The sequence below is a fragment of the Tinamus guttatus genome, unplaced genomic scaffold (genome assembly GCF_059628265.1).
Source record: "Tinamus guttatus ecotype Peru unplaced genomic scaffold, ASM5962826v1 Tinamus_guttatus_pri_ptg000018l, whole genome shotgun sequence".
Lineage (NCBI taxonomy): Eukaryota > Metazoa > Chordata > Aves > Tinamiformes > Tinamidae > Tinamus > Tinamus guttatus.
Window position 1 is genome coordinate 1,616,183 of NW_028288552.1, and position 17,487 is coordinate 1,633,669.

A 17,487-nucleotide genomic window follows, 5' to 3' on the forward strand; every position below is an offset into this window, starting at 1 on the left:
CTAGTCCCTTCTCTTAACGCTGTTCCCTGATTCTCCAGGCACTAATGTGCAAAAAGATGGTGATGCCCGGAATGGCTGAGGACAAGCGTTCCACAAGCTCACGGCCTTCAACAGACTCCTCCAGATATAAAGAGCCCATGAACCCACAGCCCTGACCAGGACAAGCTGGACACAGTGGAGAAGGACACTGGTACAGAAGAGATGAAGGAAAAGGCACAAATGGACTGTGCATGCCAGTGCCAAGTACGTTTACCTGCAGAAAGAGATTGACTTCCCGTAGTTTTTGCCTTAGTTGTCGCTCGGCCTTTTCTTCAGTCTCTCTTTTGTGCTCTTTGATGTGGCTGAGGTCTGGCGTGCTGGTCTCTACACGGCACCGGAGGGCAGCCACCTCTTCTTCCAGCTGCCGCTTCCTCTTCCGCAGCTGTGCATGGCTCCCATGCATGCAAGCCAACTCTTCCCGCAAACCTTCGTTTGCTTTCTTGAGCTGCCTTGAGTTTCTCTGCTCTGCAGAGAGCCGCTTGCAAAGTTCCTGCACCTGCACACAGCCAAGGCACAGACAGAGAGCCTTAAGCATACGCAGTTCTTTGCAGACCCTGCAGGCTGTGTGCTGAGACTCTGCTTGTCACCAGCTCGCTCCGTTTTAAAACCAAGTGAAAGCCATGCTCCTCTGCCAAAAGCAGCACCTCTTTTAAAGGTTTCCCAAAAGACCACCTCAAGTTTCCCGCCCTTCTCAGGTCTCCTCCAGCACTCCCCTAGCCAATAAAGGCTTCACTCCCAGAAGATCACACATCCACAGAGCTAGGCTCCTTCTCCTTTCCTCAGGAGCACACATCATGTGGGGTGTTTTGCATGCAGCGGGGCTGCCAGGGGTCTTCCAGGCTTGTCTCACAGTCAGCATTGCCTGACTTTGTCAACACTCCTCCAGAAAGCAGCTTTCTAAGCCATGGACAAAGAAGCCCTATTCGCTCTGGGACCAAGCGGTAGCTTCTTTCCAAGAACTTTTAGGAAGTATCAGGTTTCCAGAAGTCCCCAAAGGTCAACTGCTACTCTAACGGTTTCCTCTCTCCTCAGAAATTCACCTTTTCCACACCACCACCCTGGCACCGCGGCACTCCTGCCCTTTCGGAATGATTAGTTAGACGTTTCCAGGGATCAGAAGAAAGCCCCTTCATTTCCAAACACAGCCACCACGTGAACGTGCACGTGAATACAGAAGTCAGGAGAAGAAACGAGACAGCTTTCCAAAACAAACACACAGAAACAACGAACCACAGCTCACCTTTGTTCTTAATATGTCATCTTCGCTGCCCCCTCCAGAAGGTGCGTCCTTCAGCTTGGCCTGTAGATTCAGCTGGGACTCGCTCTCGCACCTCTCATAGGTCCTTAGTTTCTTCAGAGCTTTCTCCAGAAGCCTCTTGGACCTGTACAGCCAATTAGGGAGTAAAATAGGAAAGCCATGGGAAAAACAAACAAACAAATAAATAAACAAACAAAAAAACCCCCAAAACACAAGAAGCATTCCCTTTGAGGTTGCTCACAAACCGTTACGTACTCATAGTCTCTGAGTCAATTAAAGGAACCTTGACTCCCAGCTTAGCCGGTATTTCTTACAAATGCTAAAAAGCCATACCTGCTGCATTCTTCCTGAAGTTCCATGTTTTTCTTCACTGCCTCCTCCAGCTGGGCTTCCGCTGCTTGTTTCCTCTCTGCCCCCTTCTTCACTGCCTTTCCTTCACTCTCACACTTTGCACACAGGAAGGAGAAAGCACATACGCAGCTCAGTAAAAAGTGCAAAAGAGCCTGAGAAACAGCTTCCTCTGTCCCCCTGGCACCAGCAGGTGGTACTTAGCTATCCACATCAGTGGACAGCAGAGCTTAAGTTCGAGCTTCAGGGGAATCAGCCGCCATCACTAGGCAACAGTCCTGGGCGTTCAAGGTTACAGAGTTCTTGAACAGTGTAGCTGCCTGCACGCACCCAAAAGGAAAGAAAATCATCGACTGGAAGAGGGAAGTCAGAGCAACCCTTCATGTACCTGCTGATATTTGTCTTCTTTCAGAGGCACGTGTCTTGTCTGTAAGGCAGAGAGCAGATCTTCCAGGCTCTTATGAACCTAAGGAACAAAAAAGCCACACTGATGCTTCCCGGACTCACGCTTGCACCTCATTCAAGGGGTATTAGCGAAGCGAAATGCCACCAACATTTCTCCATCTCACTACTCCTTTACAATCGACCCCCAGTTTGAGCCCTGGAACAGTTCTCCTTCATTAAGGGCTTGTCTCCTAACTTGGCCCAAGCACACAACACTGCCTACGCCTGTGCCATTCCTTTATGGATTGACACCTTCGAGCCAAGGAATCCACAGTCAGTAAACAGGGAAGGTGTCAGAGGTTTGGCAATGAAGTCTCCCTTGTCACAGCCTGAGGATGCCGCTTCGGGCTTTGCTTGGCACCAAAGCAATTCCGCGAGCTAACTCGCCCTTAGGGCAGCAACAAGTGCTACTGCCTGAGGGCTTAAGCACCAGGACAGCTAAAAAGCAGCAGGCGGTCAAAGCAGCACATGAGTGTCAAAGCCTCTCCTCGCACGCTGCTCAGGCCGCACAGTAGCCAGGGAACCTCTCAACACCAGAAGGCCTTGGAGAGGGACAAAGCAGAGCCGATCCCCTGCGGACTGCCAGAAATGATGTCCCCCTGGGCTCCCCAGGAAAATCTCTTCCCAGAATGTCCCCACATACACACACAGCTAGGCTCAGGAGCTCATGAAGAAGAAAGCTGAGGAGGAGCTTACAGTGGCAGAGCTGTGCAGCTCTTTCTGCAGGGCTTCAATTCGAGCCGTGTGTTGGTCGCTTCTCCCTTCCAGCCTCACCTTTTCAAGCTCAAGCCTTGAAAGGAAACACAGGGAGACAGCACTGTGAAATAACGGCCCTCCAAATTCTGGATGGGCTTGCTGCCATGCAGCCAGCTCTTCCTCTTGCTTTTACACCACCCCGGCAGGCAAAGCCTTGCTTCACCGGGGCAGTTCCTTACCGTCCCACTCGTTCTTCCAGCTGCTTTAGGCTAGCTCTTTCCAAGGAGGCTTCCACAAGCTCTTGCAGTTGCTTGGAAGAAGCCATTGCTTCCCTCTCCTTTTCTGACAGGGCCGCCTGCAACTCCTCAACACAATGCTCACTCTGAAGGCGCTGCTCTTCCGACTCCTGCAACTGTCAAACCAGCACCCACGCTACTCAGCTGCATTTACATACAGACAAGCCAAGTGCTTTGACTCCCAAGTCATCTCTCCCAAATCCTCTTGCCTTGCCCTCTCTCCTGCTAGCCTCTTCCATCCCCATCTTGTCTTCCTACAAGCAGTCCCCAAAACCGCCCCAACACCAATCCGCTTCCTTCCACAGGGAGTGCACAGCAAACACCTTGCCAAACTTAGGCACCAGGGCTATTGCACTAGGCAAGTGAGTCACTTTGAGGCCCTTCAATCTCCGCTGTGGACGTGAGGCCCAGTGCAGGCTCAGCCAGCGCGACCATTCAGAGCACCTGCCTGAGATGCTGCTTCACGTGGACCATGCAAAGCCCCACCTATCCAGGAGGGATGCTGCTTTCTGCAGCTCTCACACTACAGCACCCTGCCCGGTGGAGGAGGAAGAGCAGGTCATTTGGTTCCAGCTTTCACCCACTTCGTGGGTTATGACAGGCCGCAATGACTGACTTGCTCACGTCCCCCTGGCACCTGTTCTCAGAATACTGCCCTCTGCTTGTTCATCATTTGCCAGGGAAAAACAACATTGTCAGGCTCATTAAGGTAGTTACTGTTTTTGCCTACCTTGCCCTTAAGCCTGTCCAACTCTTTTAGCAACTGCCCTTTCTCTTCCTCCAGGTCCTTGCAACCACGTGTGGCAGCTTCCAGAGAGGCTTCTGACATCAGCTGCTTTCGACGAGCCTCAGCAAGCTCCTGCTCCAGCTGTCTGGCCGTGTCCTGTGGACATAGTTACATGCATAGGAAGAAAAGGCTTGGACCACAGGTTCCGCTTTCTCTTCTTTCCTGTTACATTACAGAGCTGCTTCAGGCTTCAGAGTGAACCTAAACATAACTTATTTTGTCCACACCACTGTGCCTCTGCACAGCTGATGTCTGCTCTCTGTCTGCTGCCAACAGCTAAGCTTTGCCAGCTCGTCTTTAAGCTCGTGGCTTCCTATGAGTTCAAAATGGCCAAGTACTGTTCTCCTTGGAACAGCACATAAACACAGACTGCAGACATCCACGTGCATCTGTGTTTAAGAAAATGCCAGCAATCTGCTCAGATGCACGTGCTGTTATTGAACTGCACACATGACTCTAATCCACAAACCCAGGGCTTCATATTAGATCCTGTGAAAATGAAAGGGCAGGAGTAGCTTACAGAGGCAAAGCTGTGCAGCTCTTTCTGAAGAGCTTCGATTTGAGCTGTCTGTTGGTGAGCTCTGCCTTCCAGCCTCCCATTCTCAAGTTCAAGCCTTCAAAGGAAACATAGGTCTCAGTATGGGAACCCAGTGGAGCACAGACACCCACTCCAAACTGTGAACTGACGGTATCTCAAGCAAACACCTCCCTCCAAATCCCAGATTTGCTTGCTCTCAAGCAGCAAGCTAACCCCGTTGCCTTTACACCCTCCCACAAAGCACAGCCTTGCTTCACTATGCCAACTCCTTACCTTTCCACTTTGTCTTTCAGCACTTTTAGGCTCTCCATTTCCAAGCAGGCCTTCTTGCATTCTTGCAGTTGCTGAGACAAAGCCAATGCTTCCCTTTGCTTTTCTGCCAGGGCTCTCTTCAAATCCTGAACACACCGCTCAGACTGGAGAAGCTGCTCTTCCAGCTCCTGCAACTGTCAAACCAGGATCCACGCTAGTCAGCTTCCTCTTCACACACTCAAGGCACCTGCTTTCACTCGCAGGTCACCTCTGAAAAACCCTGTTGCTTCGTCCTCTTTCATACTGGCCTCTCCCATCCCGCTGCTTGTTCATTGGTTACAGGGGAAAACAGGGTTGTCAGGGTCCTCGGGCTAGTCACAGCCTTTGCCTACCTTGCCTTCAACCCTGGCCAACTCCTTTTGCAACTGCATTTTCTCCTCCTCCAGCTCCCGGCGAGCACGCGTGGCAGCTTCCAGCGAGGCTTCGGACAGCGCCTGCTTTCTGCGGGCATCGGCGAGCTCCTGCTCCAGCTCCCTGACCCTGCCCTGATGGAATAAGGACACGCATCGCAGGAAAAGCCTTGCACCGTGCACTGTGCTTTTGCTTTTCCTGTTACATTACACGACTCTTCCAAGAAGTAGCTCCCCAAAGGACTACTATGTTTCTTCCCCTTCTCCCATCACCCAGACCTTTCTCAGGCATCTCCCTACCCCTCACTCCTACCCCCGCCTTCATTCCCTTCCAGCCATTGTCAGACTCTGGACAAAAGTCTCTCTCCACCCGAGAGCCACACTTGGACCAGGCCTTTTCACACACACAGAATGAGGCAAACACTCTGCAGAGCAGCACAGTGCACACTTGTGCACCGTGTCCATTTGCAGGCAGACACTTCCCCTTCCACAGCACACTCCAAGGCCACGCAATCTCTTCTCTAACTGTCCACACACACACACACAAGTAGGCTCAGGAGCTCATGAAAAGGAAAGGTCAGGAGTCGCTTACAGAGGCAGAGCTGCGCAGCTCTTTCTGAAGAGCTTCCACCCTGGCAGTCTCATGGCGCGCTGTCACCTCCAGCCCTGTTTTTTCAAACTCAAGCCTTCAAAGGAAACATAGGGCTCAGTATGGGAACCCAACAGAGCACACATACCCACTCCACACTGTGAACTAACAACATCTCAAGCAAAAGCCTCCCTCCAAGTCCCACATTCCCTTGCTGGGATGCAGCAAGGTAATCCCGTTGCCTTTACACCAGCCCACAAAGCAAAGCCTTGCTTCACTCTGGCACTTCCTCACCGTCCAACTTTTTCCCTCAAGAGCTTTATGGTGAAGAGCAGTGTGCCACGTTCTTGCTCTTGCTGGGGAGCAGCCATTGATTCTCTTTGCTTCTCTGCCAGGGCTCTCTTCAACTCCTCAACAGACCGCTCAGACTGGAGACGCCGCTCTTCCGATTCCTGCAACTGTCAAACCAGGAACCATGGGAGTGAGCTTCATCTTCAGCATCGTACACACTGCTTTGACTCCCAAGTCAAATCTCCCAAACTCTGGTGCTTCACCCTCTTTCCTATTGGCCTCTCCTGTCCCCATCCTGATTTTCTACAAGCAGACAGCTCCAACTGACAAGGGAAAAGAGCGCTTTCTGCAGCTCTCAAACTACACTGCCCTGCACAGCACAGCACATGAAGAAGAGCACGTCGTTCCGCTCAAGGCTCCACCGCCCTCATGGGTTACGGCAGTGCGGAACTACTGACTTCATCACATCTCACTTGTACCTGTGCTCAGAATGCTGCCTTGTCCTTCTCATCATTTACAGAGGAAGAACAGCCCTGTTACGCTCATTATTGTTGTTATGGCATTTGCCTACCTTGCCTTTAACCCTGGCCAACTCCTTCTGCAGCTGCCCTTGCTCTTCCTCCAGGTCCCGGCAGGAACGTGGGGCAGCTTCCAGCAAGGCTTCTGCTGGCGACTGCTTTTTAGGAGCATCAGCAAGCTCCTCACCCAGCTCTCCAATACTATCCTAATGAAATAGTTACACACATAGGAAGAAAAAGCTTGGAGCATGCACTATGCATTTCTAATAAGGCACTTGCTATGACAGCTCGGACATTCCCAGACCCTGCTTCCTCACAAGCCCCGTGGAGCAGCTTGCACACAGCTAAAGCTGTTCCAGTTCACTGGAACAAACGTGTGGCAGAAGCAGCCAAAGAAGGAGCAGAGCCTCCTCGGTGCAGGGCCCACACCCAGAGCAACCTCCTGAGAAGATCCCCCCACGGGGAATCCACTGTGCCCCCCGCTGAAAGCACCTCAGAATCCCAGGGAGAATCGTTGTCCTCCTCCGGCTCCGCTCCTGCTGCCGATGGAACATCTGCAAGGGAAATAAGGAAGGGCACACCATGAGTGCTTCTCTCACTCTGCTGCTCTCCTCCATCAGGCAACACCCACAGCCAAGGGACAAATAATGCTGTTACTAGAGTGTTTAAAAAAAGAAGAAAAAGCAGCGTCATTCAAGAGCATCCTCACTCTGAACCGCACCACTGTGTTCTCACCCTTCCTCCCACATGCTCACACAGGCAGGAAGTCACCACGAAATAACACTCCTTGCACTCCAGCACTTCCACAAAACATCTTCCTCACTTGACCTTCCCCTCTGCCCTGGCATTTGCTGGCAAGGGCAGAATTGGGGCTTTCCCATCTCAGCAGCAGCTCATCACCCGCATTCACTAACTCAGCCCAAGGAGCAAACAAACACAGGGGCTCAACGCTTCTGAACTCACCTCTACTAACAGGGAGGGCTGCTGCAGCATTTGCAACTTGAGGACCACCTGCTGCTTCCTCCCCATCCCGTGCAGGTGATTCCTCCTGAAAGAAGGCCGGCCAAAAGAGTTGGAAGGAACAGAAAGAAGCACCCGTTGCACAGGAAAGGGCACCGTGCAAAGTACTTCTATTCCCTGTACCTGTACAGGGAAAAACGTTCTCACTTTTCTTTTACAAGGCCTGCACTCCTCCCTTAGGAGGATGTTTCTGTGCACAGCAATACCCAGTGTCACAGACATGCTGTTCCTCTTCAACAGAGACTCTCAGAAGTGCAGCCTGGACACAGGCTGAGCCTACATTCACCTACATTCAAATATGCAGGAGCACACACACCCTTTCCCCCGCTCCTCTGCAACAACAAAAACCAACAGAAAGCACCTCAGAATCCAAGAGGGAGTCTCCGTCTTTCTCCTGCTCCGCTCCCGCTGCCAAGGAAACATCTACAAGGGAAAGAAGGAAGGGCACACCATGAGTGCTTCTTTCACTCTGCTGCTCTCCTCCATCAGGCAAGCCCCAGCGAGCAAACACACAGCAGGACCCGTGTTTACTAACTCACCTTTCTCACCAGCCACTGATCCTGCAGCATCTTTATCCTGAGGGCCACCAGCACCTTCCTCTCCATCCTTTTCAGACGATGCTTCCTAAGAGAGACCAGGAAAAAAAAAAAAAAAAGTGTTGCAAAGAACAGAAAGAAGCATCTTCTGCAGCGGCAATTCACACTTTGCAAAATGCTTCATTTCCCTGGGTAACTACACAGGAGAGTTCTCTCTTTTCTGCTGCAAAGAAAGGCCTGCAGGTTTTCCACAGGAATGCCTTTGGGCAGACAGCAATAGCCAGCACCACAGACATGCTGCTCTGCCCCTCACAAGCATGGCCTAGACACACTCTGACTCCAGCTTCAACAACACGGTGACACGCACGAGCACACTCCCCATCTGCCCCTTCTTTACACCCAGGACAAGCAACAGCTGCCTGCTTCTCCGACAGCCTTAGTCCAGCTTCCCTCCCTTTCCTCACGGGCACTCTTCAACCCACTAGCACATCTCCCTGTGCTGCAGTAGCTCCTCGCAGATGGCATCTGCGACACCCTCTCAAAGCTCACTGACAAGAGGGCAACCAGGAGAAGAAGGAAATCTTGCCTGCATCTCCAGCACTGCAGGGTGCCTTCCAGCATCATCCTCGGAATCCTCAGAATCGCTGCACAGTCCCAGTGCCAAACACCTCTTCTGCAGGAGAAACAGCAAAAATAAAGAGACATCATCAGAGGGGAAACAGGCAGCGGGAGATCAGGCGCACGTGAGCCTGGAATGCCATTCCCATGTGCCAGGAGACAAAGACACCGGCTACAGGAGCTCCCTGCTGAGCACACTTGAGGAACCTCACAAGGAGGACAGGAGAGCCAGGGGATGAAGCATCTCAGCACACTTGGAACAATAAATGCCTTTCTCCCACATCAGTCACAATTCTACCACCCCTTTGTTCCTGGAAACCGACAGCAAGGTCTGCAGGACAAAGGAACAGGTAATCTAGGAGCTCATCAGCTTTCATTCTCTAGAAATCTCACGCACATCAAGACCGTGCGGTCATTTCTCTTGTCACCTAGTGCTCTTCTGCCCCCGACCACCAGACTGCTGCGTGCTCTGCCACGGCTACCAGACTTGGAGGAAGTAGCTCACAGCAGCAGGAAGGGGGCCAGGCAGGAGACCGCTTTGCAGGAGCAAAGCCACCGCACTGCAAGCGCCCTTTCGCTCAAATCCACACAGCTCAGCCCTCCAAACCACTCACTCATTCCACAGAAATTCTGCCTCTTGGGCCACTTCACCTTGGCAGCTAAACGGCGTCTTTCTAATTCGGAGGCAGGAACGGAGTTGTCCTCGCTCTCCTCGTCATCAGTATCTTGAACGCTTGAAAAGTTAAGACAAGAAGGACTGTGTCTCTCTCCAGGCTCTCCTCTTCTGAGGCAGGGGAAAGGATTGGGGGAAAGCGCTTGTTCAAGCCTCACCATACAAAGCATTCACGGGAAAGCTCCTCTCCCACTGTGAAAACATTAATTGACACGATTAATTCTTAGCATGTCAGACCTTCAGAAGTCAACACGGCCCACAAGCACCTAACACAGGCACTTCTGCAGGCCACGCTGCAGGGGAACAGTCACACAAGACAGCAGGGACAAAAGCAGGCCCCAACCTGCCCTTGACTTCTCGCACCCTACTGAATTCTAACCCCCTTCCCCTCAAAGGACATTAGCAAAGAAAATCAACACTGCCCTTACATTTCCTTCTAAGCTTCCTCAACAAAATACTAGCATGGGACAAACGCGCGTTGGGAGCAGACAGTTAGCAAACGCTGCGGGGCGCTGACGGGATAGGAAGCTAATGAAGTGCTCAACTACTCGCACCACACGCACACGCCACACGCAGAGCCCCAGCAGTTCCTCCACGCTTAAGGATCCTACCTCCGCTGGCCGCAGCACAGGCGCCCGATGCAGAGGCAGCAGCTCCTGCTCCGGGAGGCGAGCTGAGTCCTGCCATGCCTACTGGGCCGCCTGCACGCGCCCTCTGCGCGCACTCTGCCAGCTCTTCACTAACGCTGCAGACAGGAAGAAAGGAAGGACTGTCACCAAAACCAACGGCATCCTTGTACACGGCTCTTCTAGGACACAACGAGCCACTGCTTCTCCACGCTACGCCTATTCAGAGCCATCTGGCAAGCTGACACACACGGGCTAGTTACACATACCCACGCACACCCGCCCTTCCTGCTCCCCTTGCTACAGGCCCAGGGCGAGGGGAAGCGGCAGAAGAAAGGACCTCTGCATTTGGTCTCATGCGCTGCTCTGGGGAGGGCCTCGTATACACTCCACTTGCCCAAAGCACACTTTTCAGGCTCGCTATTGCTCACAGCTCAGCTCAGCACCACCAACTTGAAACCTGACCGAGCAGTCGGGGTGGAGTCAAGGAAAACCTCCCGGTTCACACTTGACACTACATGTTCCAGAACATGCCCTTTTGCCCAGCTTCCACAGACGTCTCCACACATCATTAAACCTTGCTGCTCTTAACAAGAGCGTCCATAAGCCAACACGCACATTCACACACCTTAGCAACTCTAACGTCACCTAAAGCACTTACCGAGCATGCAGAAAAGTCCTAGCATACTCCTCCGCCGTCCACCCAGCAACATCTTTCTGGGAAAGATCAGCACCGTGGCGAAGAAGAGTGTCTAGGATGCTCCTGTTCCCAGTCGAAGCAGCCCGCATTAAAGGGGTCCTAGAGCATCCAAAAGAGGAGAGGAAAGCTCGGAGCCAACGCAGACATTTCACTCGCATGCCTTTCAGCCCTCTTTGCTCCCACAACAATTGCTTCCCCCTTTCCCACAGGCAGAAGCAAAGCAAAGGCAGCTACATGGAAGCACAGCGCAACTCGGAAGGAACGGGGCCTCCGGACACGCTCTTCGGACAAGCCCTTCACCTGGCAGACTGGTCTCGAGCGTTCACATCAGCTCCTTTGCCAAGCAGGAACTCCACCATCTCGCCGTGACCACCCGACACGGCAAGGGCAAGGGGCGTGCAGCCCATCTGCAAGCATAAAGCGCCCCCAGTCAGAACCAAACAGCCAGGGAAAGCCACTCTCTCTTTCCGAGAGCAGCCTCACCCACATTCTACACTTACCTTATCCTTAGCCTCGAGAAGGGCGCTGTGCTCCACTAGCTGCCCTGCTAGAGAGGTGTTACGAGCAAGGACAGCCAGGTGAAGGGCAGTGTTGCCGGTAACGTCGGCAAGATTAGGGTTGGCACCATGCGCCAGCAGAATGGCCACGCATTCTTCTTGCTGGCACTGCACTGCCTGCAAGCAACACGGCAAAGAAAAGGAAGCCTTCCCAGCAACTACGTTTCCCTCCCTCAGCGCTCCCACAGCCGGCCAACCGCACAAAGCAACCCCGGCCTTCCCCGAGGAGGCAACGTGGGCCCATTCTGCGCCAATCGCAACACAGTCTCCACCTGTCCCAACATCACGCATCACCCCAGAGACGCAGCGCTCTGGGTGCAGCTTGGAAGCCTTCCCTCAACGTGAGCCCGTGCTCCACGTACCTTCATCAGTGGAGATCTCTTGTAGCCGTCCCGCGCATCCAGCTTGCACTTCTTCTCCACTAAATAGGACACGATCTCCGAGTGCCCATTAGCGCAAGCGAGATGCAGGGGTGTCCTACAAAGGCAACACATTCCATTAACACGCACACACGCGCCGAGCTGCACACACCGCTCCTGCCTCTGTCCCGGGCCTAGGGCCACCGCTGTCCGCAGCCACAAGAGCAGCTTAGAAAGAGTCGCCCATTCCGGCAGCAACGGCAGCAGCTGCACACCCCAAGCCCAGAGGGAGGGGCTAGGAAAAGTCACCCCCACCCCACGCAGCACCCGCTTCCCGCAGCTCCGCACCCGCTTCCCTGCAAAGGGGCTCCTGCGCCCAGGCACAGCGGTCTGCCCACGCAGCCCCACGCTGCCGGGCGCAAGCGGCTGCCCTCCATCCCTCTGCCCGCGCAACCGCCCGCTGCCTCCAACAGCACCACCCACGCTGCCCAGCAAGGACCACCCAGGCTTGGTTGGCCACCTCCAGCCTTCGCCAAGGCGCCCTGCGGCTTGCGCCAGCACCGCTTGCGTGGCAACAGAGTGCCGCACGCCGGGGACACGGGCTTTCCAAGAGCAGCACAGCAGCCTCGGGCGGTGCTGCTGGGGCAGGGCCTGCCACCCGGCCTTCCCCGCAGCAGCCTCGAGCACACGCGCCCTCCACGCCCGGCCAGGCCCTCGCGAAGAGCCGGCAAAGCCCCGGCCGGCGCCGCCCCCCTCACCGCTTGGCCTTGTCGCGCCCGTCGAGGCCGCGTGTCGGCAGCCGCCGCAGCGCAGCCAGGTCTCCGCGGGCGGCCGCGCGGTGCAGCTCGCTCAGCTCCTCCTCGCGAAGCTCGTAGCGAGCGCCCACGCAGGCCAGGGAAGCGCCGCCGGGCGCCGCCGCCCCCCGCCCCTTGCCGAAGAGCGCCAGGAAGCGCTTCATGCTGCGGCGGGGACGCGGACACGGCCAGAGAGAGACGGCCCCGCCTCGGGCGGGCGGGGCAGAGGAGCCGAGCCCCGAGCAGGGGCCGCGGCCGGGACAGCTGCGGCGGGGCTGAGCCCCGGCGGGCTGCGGGAGCGGGGGTCGCGGGCTCGGAGCCCCCGCGCCGGGAGCAGAGGCGCGCTCCGAGGGCCGGGACGCAGCGAGGCTCCCAGCGAGGCACGCGCCGACCGTCGCTCCGGCACTGGCGGCCGCAGCACTGAGGCCGCGCGGCGACGGCGCCAGGCGCAACAGCCGCGGCGAGGGCGTCACAGGGCGGCGGGGTGACGCCGCGGGGTGACACTGCCACGCGCCACAGGCGGCTCCTCGACGTGGGGCTGCAGCGCACCCACAAGGGGCTGCGGCTCCCCGAGAAAGAGCACCGCCGCTGTTAGCTTGGTTGTCGCTCAACTATCTTTTTCATGTTCTCCTATGATTGTGAATCTGCTACTTGTTGTAGATCTGCCAGCGCTGCCAGTTATTATCATTAGTAGAAAATCATCTTTCATTTCACAAAAATCCCCATTTACGTCTTGTCGGTATTTACTCAACTGAATCGAGCAGAAAAGCAGAACCAGCCAAAAATAATAATAAAAATAATCCCCAGCCACGCTCATACTATAGATTGCGATTAAATGTTTGAAGTGCATGAGTAGGGTGGAGGTGTTAGTTTGTATATTGATATATGCCCTTCATGATGAGTCTGGATTTTACTACTTGTAGGACTGAGGCAGGAATAAGTTCGTGAGATGGGATGCTAGCCCGAGGTGCTCTTAGGCTACTGAACAGCAGCGGAATCCTTCCATAAGATGTTTGAATGAAGATTTTTTCCCTCCACTTCTGCATGTGTACATGTTAGCAGGAGGAAAAATAGCAAAGCTTGTATTTGATAAAAGGAGCACGCAGTTGGCTGTTGATTACGGTGCTATTAGTGGTCCATATATACCAAGAAGACACTCAGAACAGGTACTGGGACTGCTGTCATTATCACTGATGAGGAAGGTCACCTCTCTTTTTGCGGTGAGGTTGCAAGTCTTTAATTGTGCCTGCTCCTGTCCAACAGTGCCTTACAAGCCATGTATAAAGCTGATACTGTGTGGTTAGCCGGTAAGTATTACCTGCCATAGTGCTAGAGATAGAAACTGGGCTCTGTGCAACGGAACTCGAAGCCTGTGTCTCAAGTTCCTAAACGAGGACTCCAGAGGGAGCAGCCGTGTTCCCCCCTCAGGGGAAGAGGAAGCCTCTCTGGTGTGGGGGATAGAGATCTTTCTCTTGGGGATGTAATTGAAGTGGCCACCAGATAAGCACTGGCTTCTCACTTACTTGGAAATCATCCTTAAATTCAAATGTACATTACTGTTCCAAATGAATGGGATTCTTCTAATCGGGACTTTTTTTTTGGAACTTGTCCATGCTATGCACACATTGCTAGGACATCCTGCACACTGCATTCTTTAACTACTAAATTAGCTCTTTAGCTTTGAAGGCCAGCTAGCAGTGTGAGTGTATTGTTCACACAGTCATTGAGCATTCCCAGATTTTTGTAGCCAAACCCTGACAGATGTCCAAATCTCTCTGGAATTACTGGAAGCAACCAGGAGGCTGTCATCTCCACATTGCTCTTGGTCTTAGCTTAAGGCTACAGGTGCCTCCTAAACCACAGCAGGGTTTGCTGCGTCCTCACAGTGGATGTGCCATCAAGCACTGCCAGTCCAGACCAGCTTTCTTCTCAAAGTTCAAACTAGCTTATTTTTATGAAGACTGGGCCATTTTGGAGCTCTTTTTGTACACCACATGTTTAAAATCAAAACTGCACCAAGCAATAAAAAAGCCAACACTAAGATAAAATACATATATATTAGTAAATTAACACCAGAGTAATATAGATATGTACATGTGCCTAGGTGAGGTGCTCTGGGATTGCATAGTCCTCAAATGGCCTGGTAAGCAGCCAAACTTCCTTTCAGAACACATTATGGCAGACGTTAATGCATCTTCTTCTGCCTTTGAACTCCTTTCGGAGTTTGGGGTCCTGTTGTCACTCAGCAAACCTCTCCTTATCGAGTGCATTAAGACCAGCCACTCTTAGGTAAACTAAGATTCTTGTAAAGGCCTTTGGGATGTAACAGCAGGGTTTTGCCTCCCCCTTTGGGAATCCCTGCCGACTACTCCCACGCACTTTCTTGTTCCTTCTCATCTTTGGAAAGGGCTTCCGGGAGGCTGCGCTCCATCAGCTTGCCAGGCCTCGAGCTGCTGCCGACCGTTTGCGGCTCGCCTGATCGTGCTTCTTGGCTGGCTCCTAGGCAAGGGGGACAGCTGCTGTGGGCCAGGCCTCAGGAGCCTTCCGCCATTGCCAGCACCTGCCAGCCATCTTTGAGAGCGGCCTCCCCCTGGCAGCGCAGGAGCGCTCTGAAGGGCAGCAGGAGGCAAACAGAGCCCCCAACTCCAGGCCCCTGTCTAAAAACCCAGCAGAGCTTTCAACCTCCCCTGAGGAAAAGGACACAGGCTGCACGCTGCCAGCAAGCGGCCAGACTCCTACCAGGGTTCCCCCCTTGGCAGCAAGCCCGCCGCTCCCATTCTGTAAGAGGGACAGGCAGCGGGAGGAAGAGGGAACAGGCGCGTGCGCAGGGCAGGCCAAGTCACGAAGGGGACGGGAATAAAACAGAGATGTCCCAGGCTACAAGCTTTATTAAATACAGAATTGGAACAGAACACCTTCACTTGAATGCAGCTCGATGTCATCTACACACCACTCCGCCAAGAGCTAGAGGGCACGTTTCCCCAGGCTTCCTTCCTCTCGGGATATCCTCTCTTGGCAGTCCCCGCTCCAGAAAGCCACTTCTGAGGAAGGCGCGCGCGGCAGGGGGAACAAAAGGCCCTCTGTTAGTGTTACAGGAGCAAAAGGGAGCAAGTCCCAAACCAAAGGAACCAACCCCATTCATCCCAGTAGACAGGCACCTCTGCTCACAATGCAGACACATTCAACCCAAGGCACTTGTGTCCATCCAAGCAAATGCAAGGGGCTCTAAAGCAACAGCTGGCCACTCGGCAGCTGATTGAAGCCAACAGGAACCCAAAGAATTGCAAAGCAGGGGCCACCTGCTTGCAAACAGGCCCCGTCCCTGAAAAGGCCCGACTAGAGCCCCCCGGAGAGGGGATTATTCGGGGCTCTGGGGGCGGCCTTGCATGTGCACATACACTGTTTCTTCTCTTTTTTAAGGACAGGCACATAATATTCTGTGCCACCAGTATTTGGATCACCATGAAGGTGTCACATAAATCTCCAGGTTGCAATTACCTCGCTCACGTTCTTCAGCGACATTTTTGACCATTCCTCACGCACCTGCAAGTATAACACAGGATACCCTTAAGTCCTCAGCAGTTACATTCCTCTAGTACTACCTTCTACGGCCTTTTGAAACCTAACTGTAACATGAAATGCAAACTGGAAACAACACCCTCAATCCTGAGAAATTCTTTGTCCACCAAAACACAGCATTGCCACTACTCTACTACTCTGTGCCATTAATTGTATCACAACACAATTGCCACTCATCACGTTTCCCTCATTCTGGCTTTGCAGAAGGGCATCAAAAAGCACAAGGAGGATATAAGCACACATGGCCAGAGGTCTAGTCCCAAGGCCACAAGCTGCATATTTACACTGTTCACAGCGAGCAATCCGATTTGTGATGCCTGCTTTTTTTCTCATTACAAATCAATACTCTCTTTAATTTACTCCGCAGCAAAGGACTCAGGCCAGAAAGAGCTGGCTTTCCTTGCAGCAGCCACCTTCTAGATAGCCTTTTTCATGGCAGCTCTGCTGACTTGCTGTTTAGCCACAGGAGTGCCTGAGGACAGTCACCTGGATCACCCTCTGAGACTCCCACAAGGCAATGCCCAAAGCCGAGCAGCTCAGCTTCAGAATACTACAGGCATGGGGACAGCTACAGCCCGCAGGCATCTCCTTTCAACAGGACCCTTGCTACGCTGCAGGCACCACAGCACTGAGTCACAACTGGAGATGCCTGAATCCTTCCCAGGATTGTAAAAGATGGAAGAGGAGAGCTTGCCCTTGCCTCCACTCTGTGCAAATCAGGGAAGGGATCATGGCATTCAGTGAAGAATGCTTCGCCCTCTTGTCCAACTCTTGCCACACGGGCCCCAAACCTCACCATTCCGTGAGGAACGTGCTCTCCACACACACTGCAAAGGCTGGGGCACACTCGGACCAGAGCTATCCTGAGGATGCAGCAGGCTCTGAGCATTGCCTTGTGGAGTCTCTCAGGGCGATCCAGGGGACTGTGCTCGCCCAGTTGTGAGGGGCACCAATGCTGTTTGCACTAGCAGACTGGGTGTCCCGGAGCTGGGCAGGAATGCGTGCTCCTTTTCCCCTTAAAAGCTGAACCCTGCTCATTCATACTCTGTGGGCAGCTCATTCGAGCACAGCGTGCATGTCCAATGCCTTACCTCAGCCATTTGAGCTTCCACTCTGTCTGCCACACAGGAAGCATTGCCCGCTGCGTTCAGCATCAAAGAGCGGCTGCTGCCCAGCTCAGGAGGGTAGGCAGCAGCGGCTTCCGCAAGGCCTCCGATAACTCTGCCTTGCTGCAGGCGTCTGCTGAGAGCCAGTTCATTTCCCAGATCCCTGATTCTCTGCTGCATTCGTCCTACCAGGGAAGCTTCAGCAGCGGCTCTTCTTTGTTCCACCTGCTCCTGGGTGGCTGCCTGTGTCTGAAGCAGATGGTGCCATTTCAGCCTCCAGGGAAGAAGAACTTTCCCCCCATGCCCGTCGACAGTTTCCACACACCCCCTTGGAAGAGCACAGCCTTACTCAGGCGCCTCCTCACTGCCCTCAAGAATCCACGGCCACAGCCAGAGGCACCACGTTACGCAATGCTTTCTGTTCACTGGTGGAAACCTGCTCTTAGCACAACG

The 17,487-nt window shown here is 53.7% G+C and overlaps 1 protein-coding gene across 1 annotated transcript; it reads right to left on the minus strand.

Annotated features, from left to right (window-relative positions):
* On the minus strand, positions 1 to 17,214 carry LOC148596286 (uncharacterized). The gene is given in 16 exon segments (XM_088524048.1): positions 1 to 207; positions 209 to 535; positions 1,280 to 1,421; positions 1,631 to 1,743; positions 2,786 to 2,879; positions 3,025 to 3,197; positions 5,051 to 5,203; positions 8,026 to 8,110; positions 10,601 to 10,738; positions 10,940 to 11,046; positions 11,140 to 11,313; positions 11,559 to 11,673; positions 12,314 to 12,533; positions 12,577 to 12,769; positions 15,848 to 15,892; positions 17,020 to 17,214. Coding segments are annotated over 16 exon segments (2,481 nt in total).
* Positions 17,215 to 17,487: the final 273 nt, after the last annotated feature.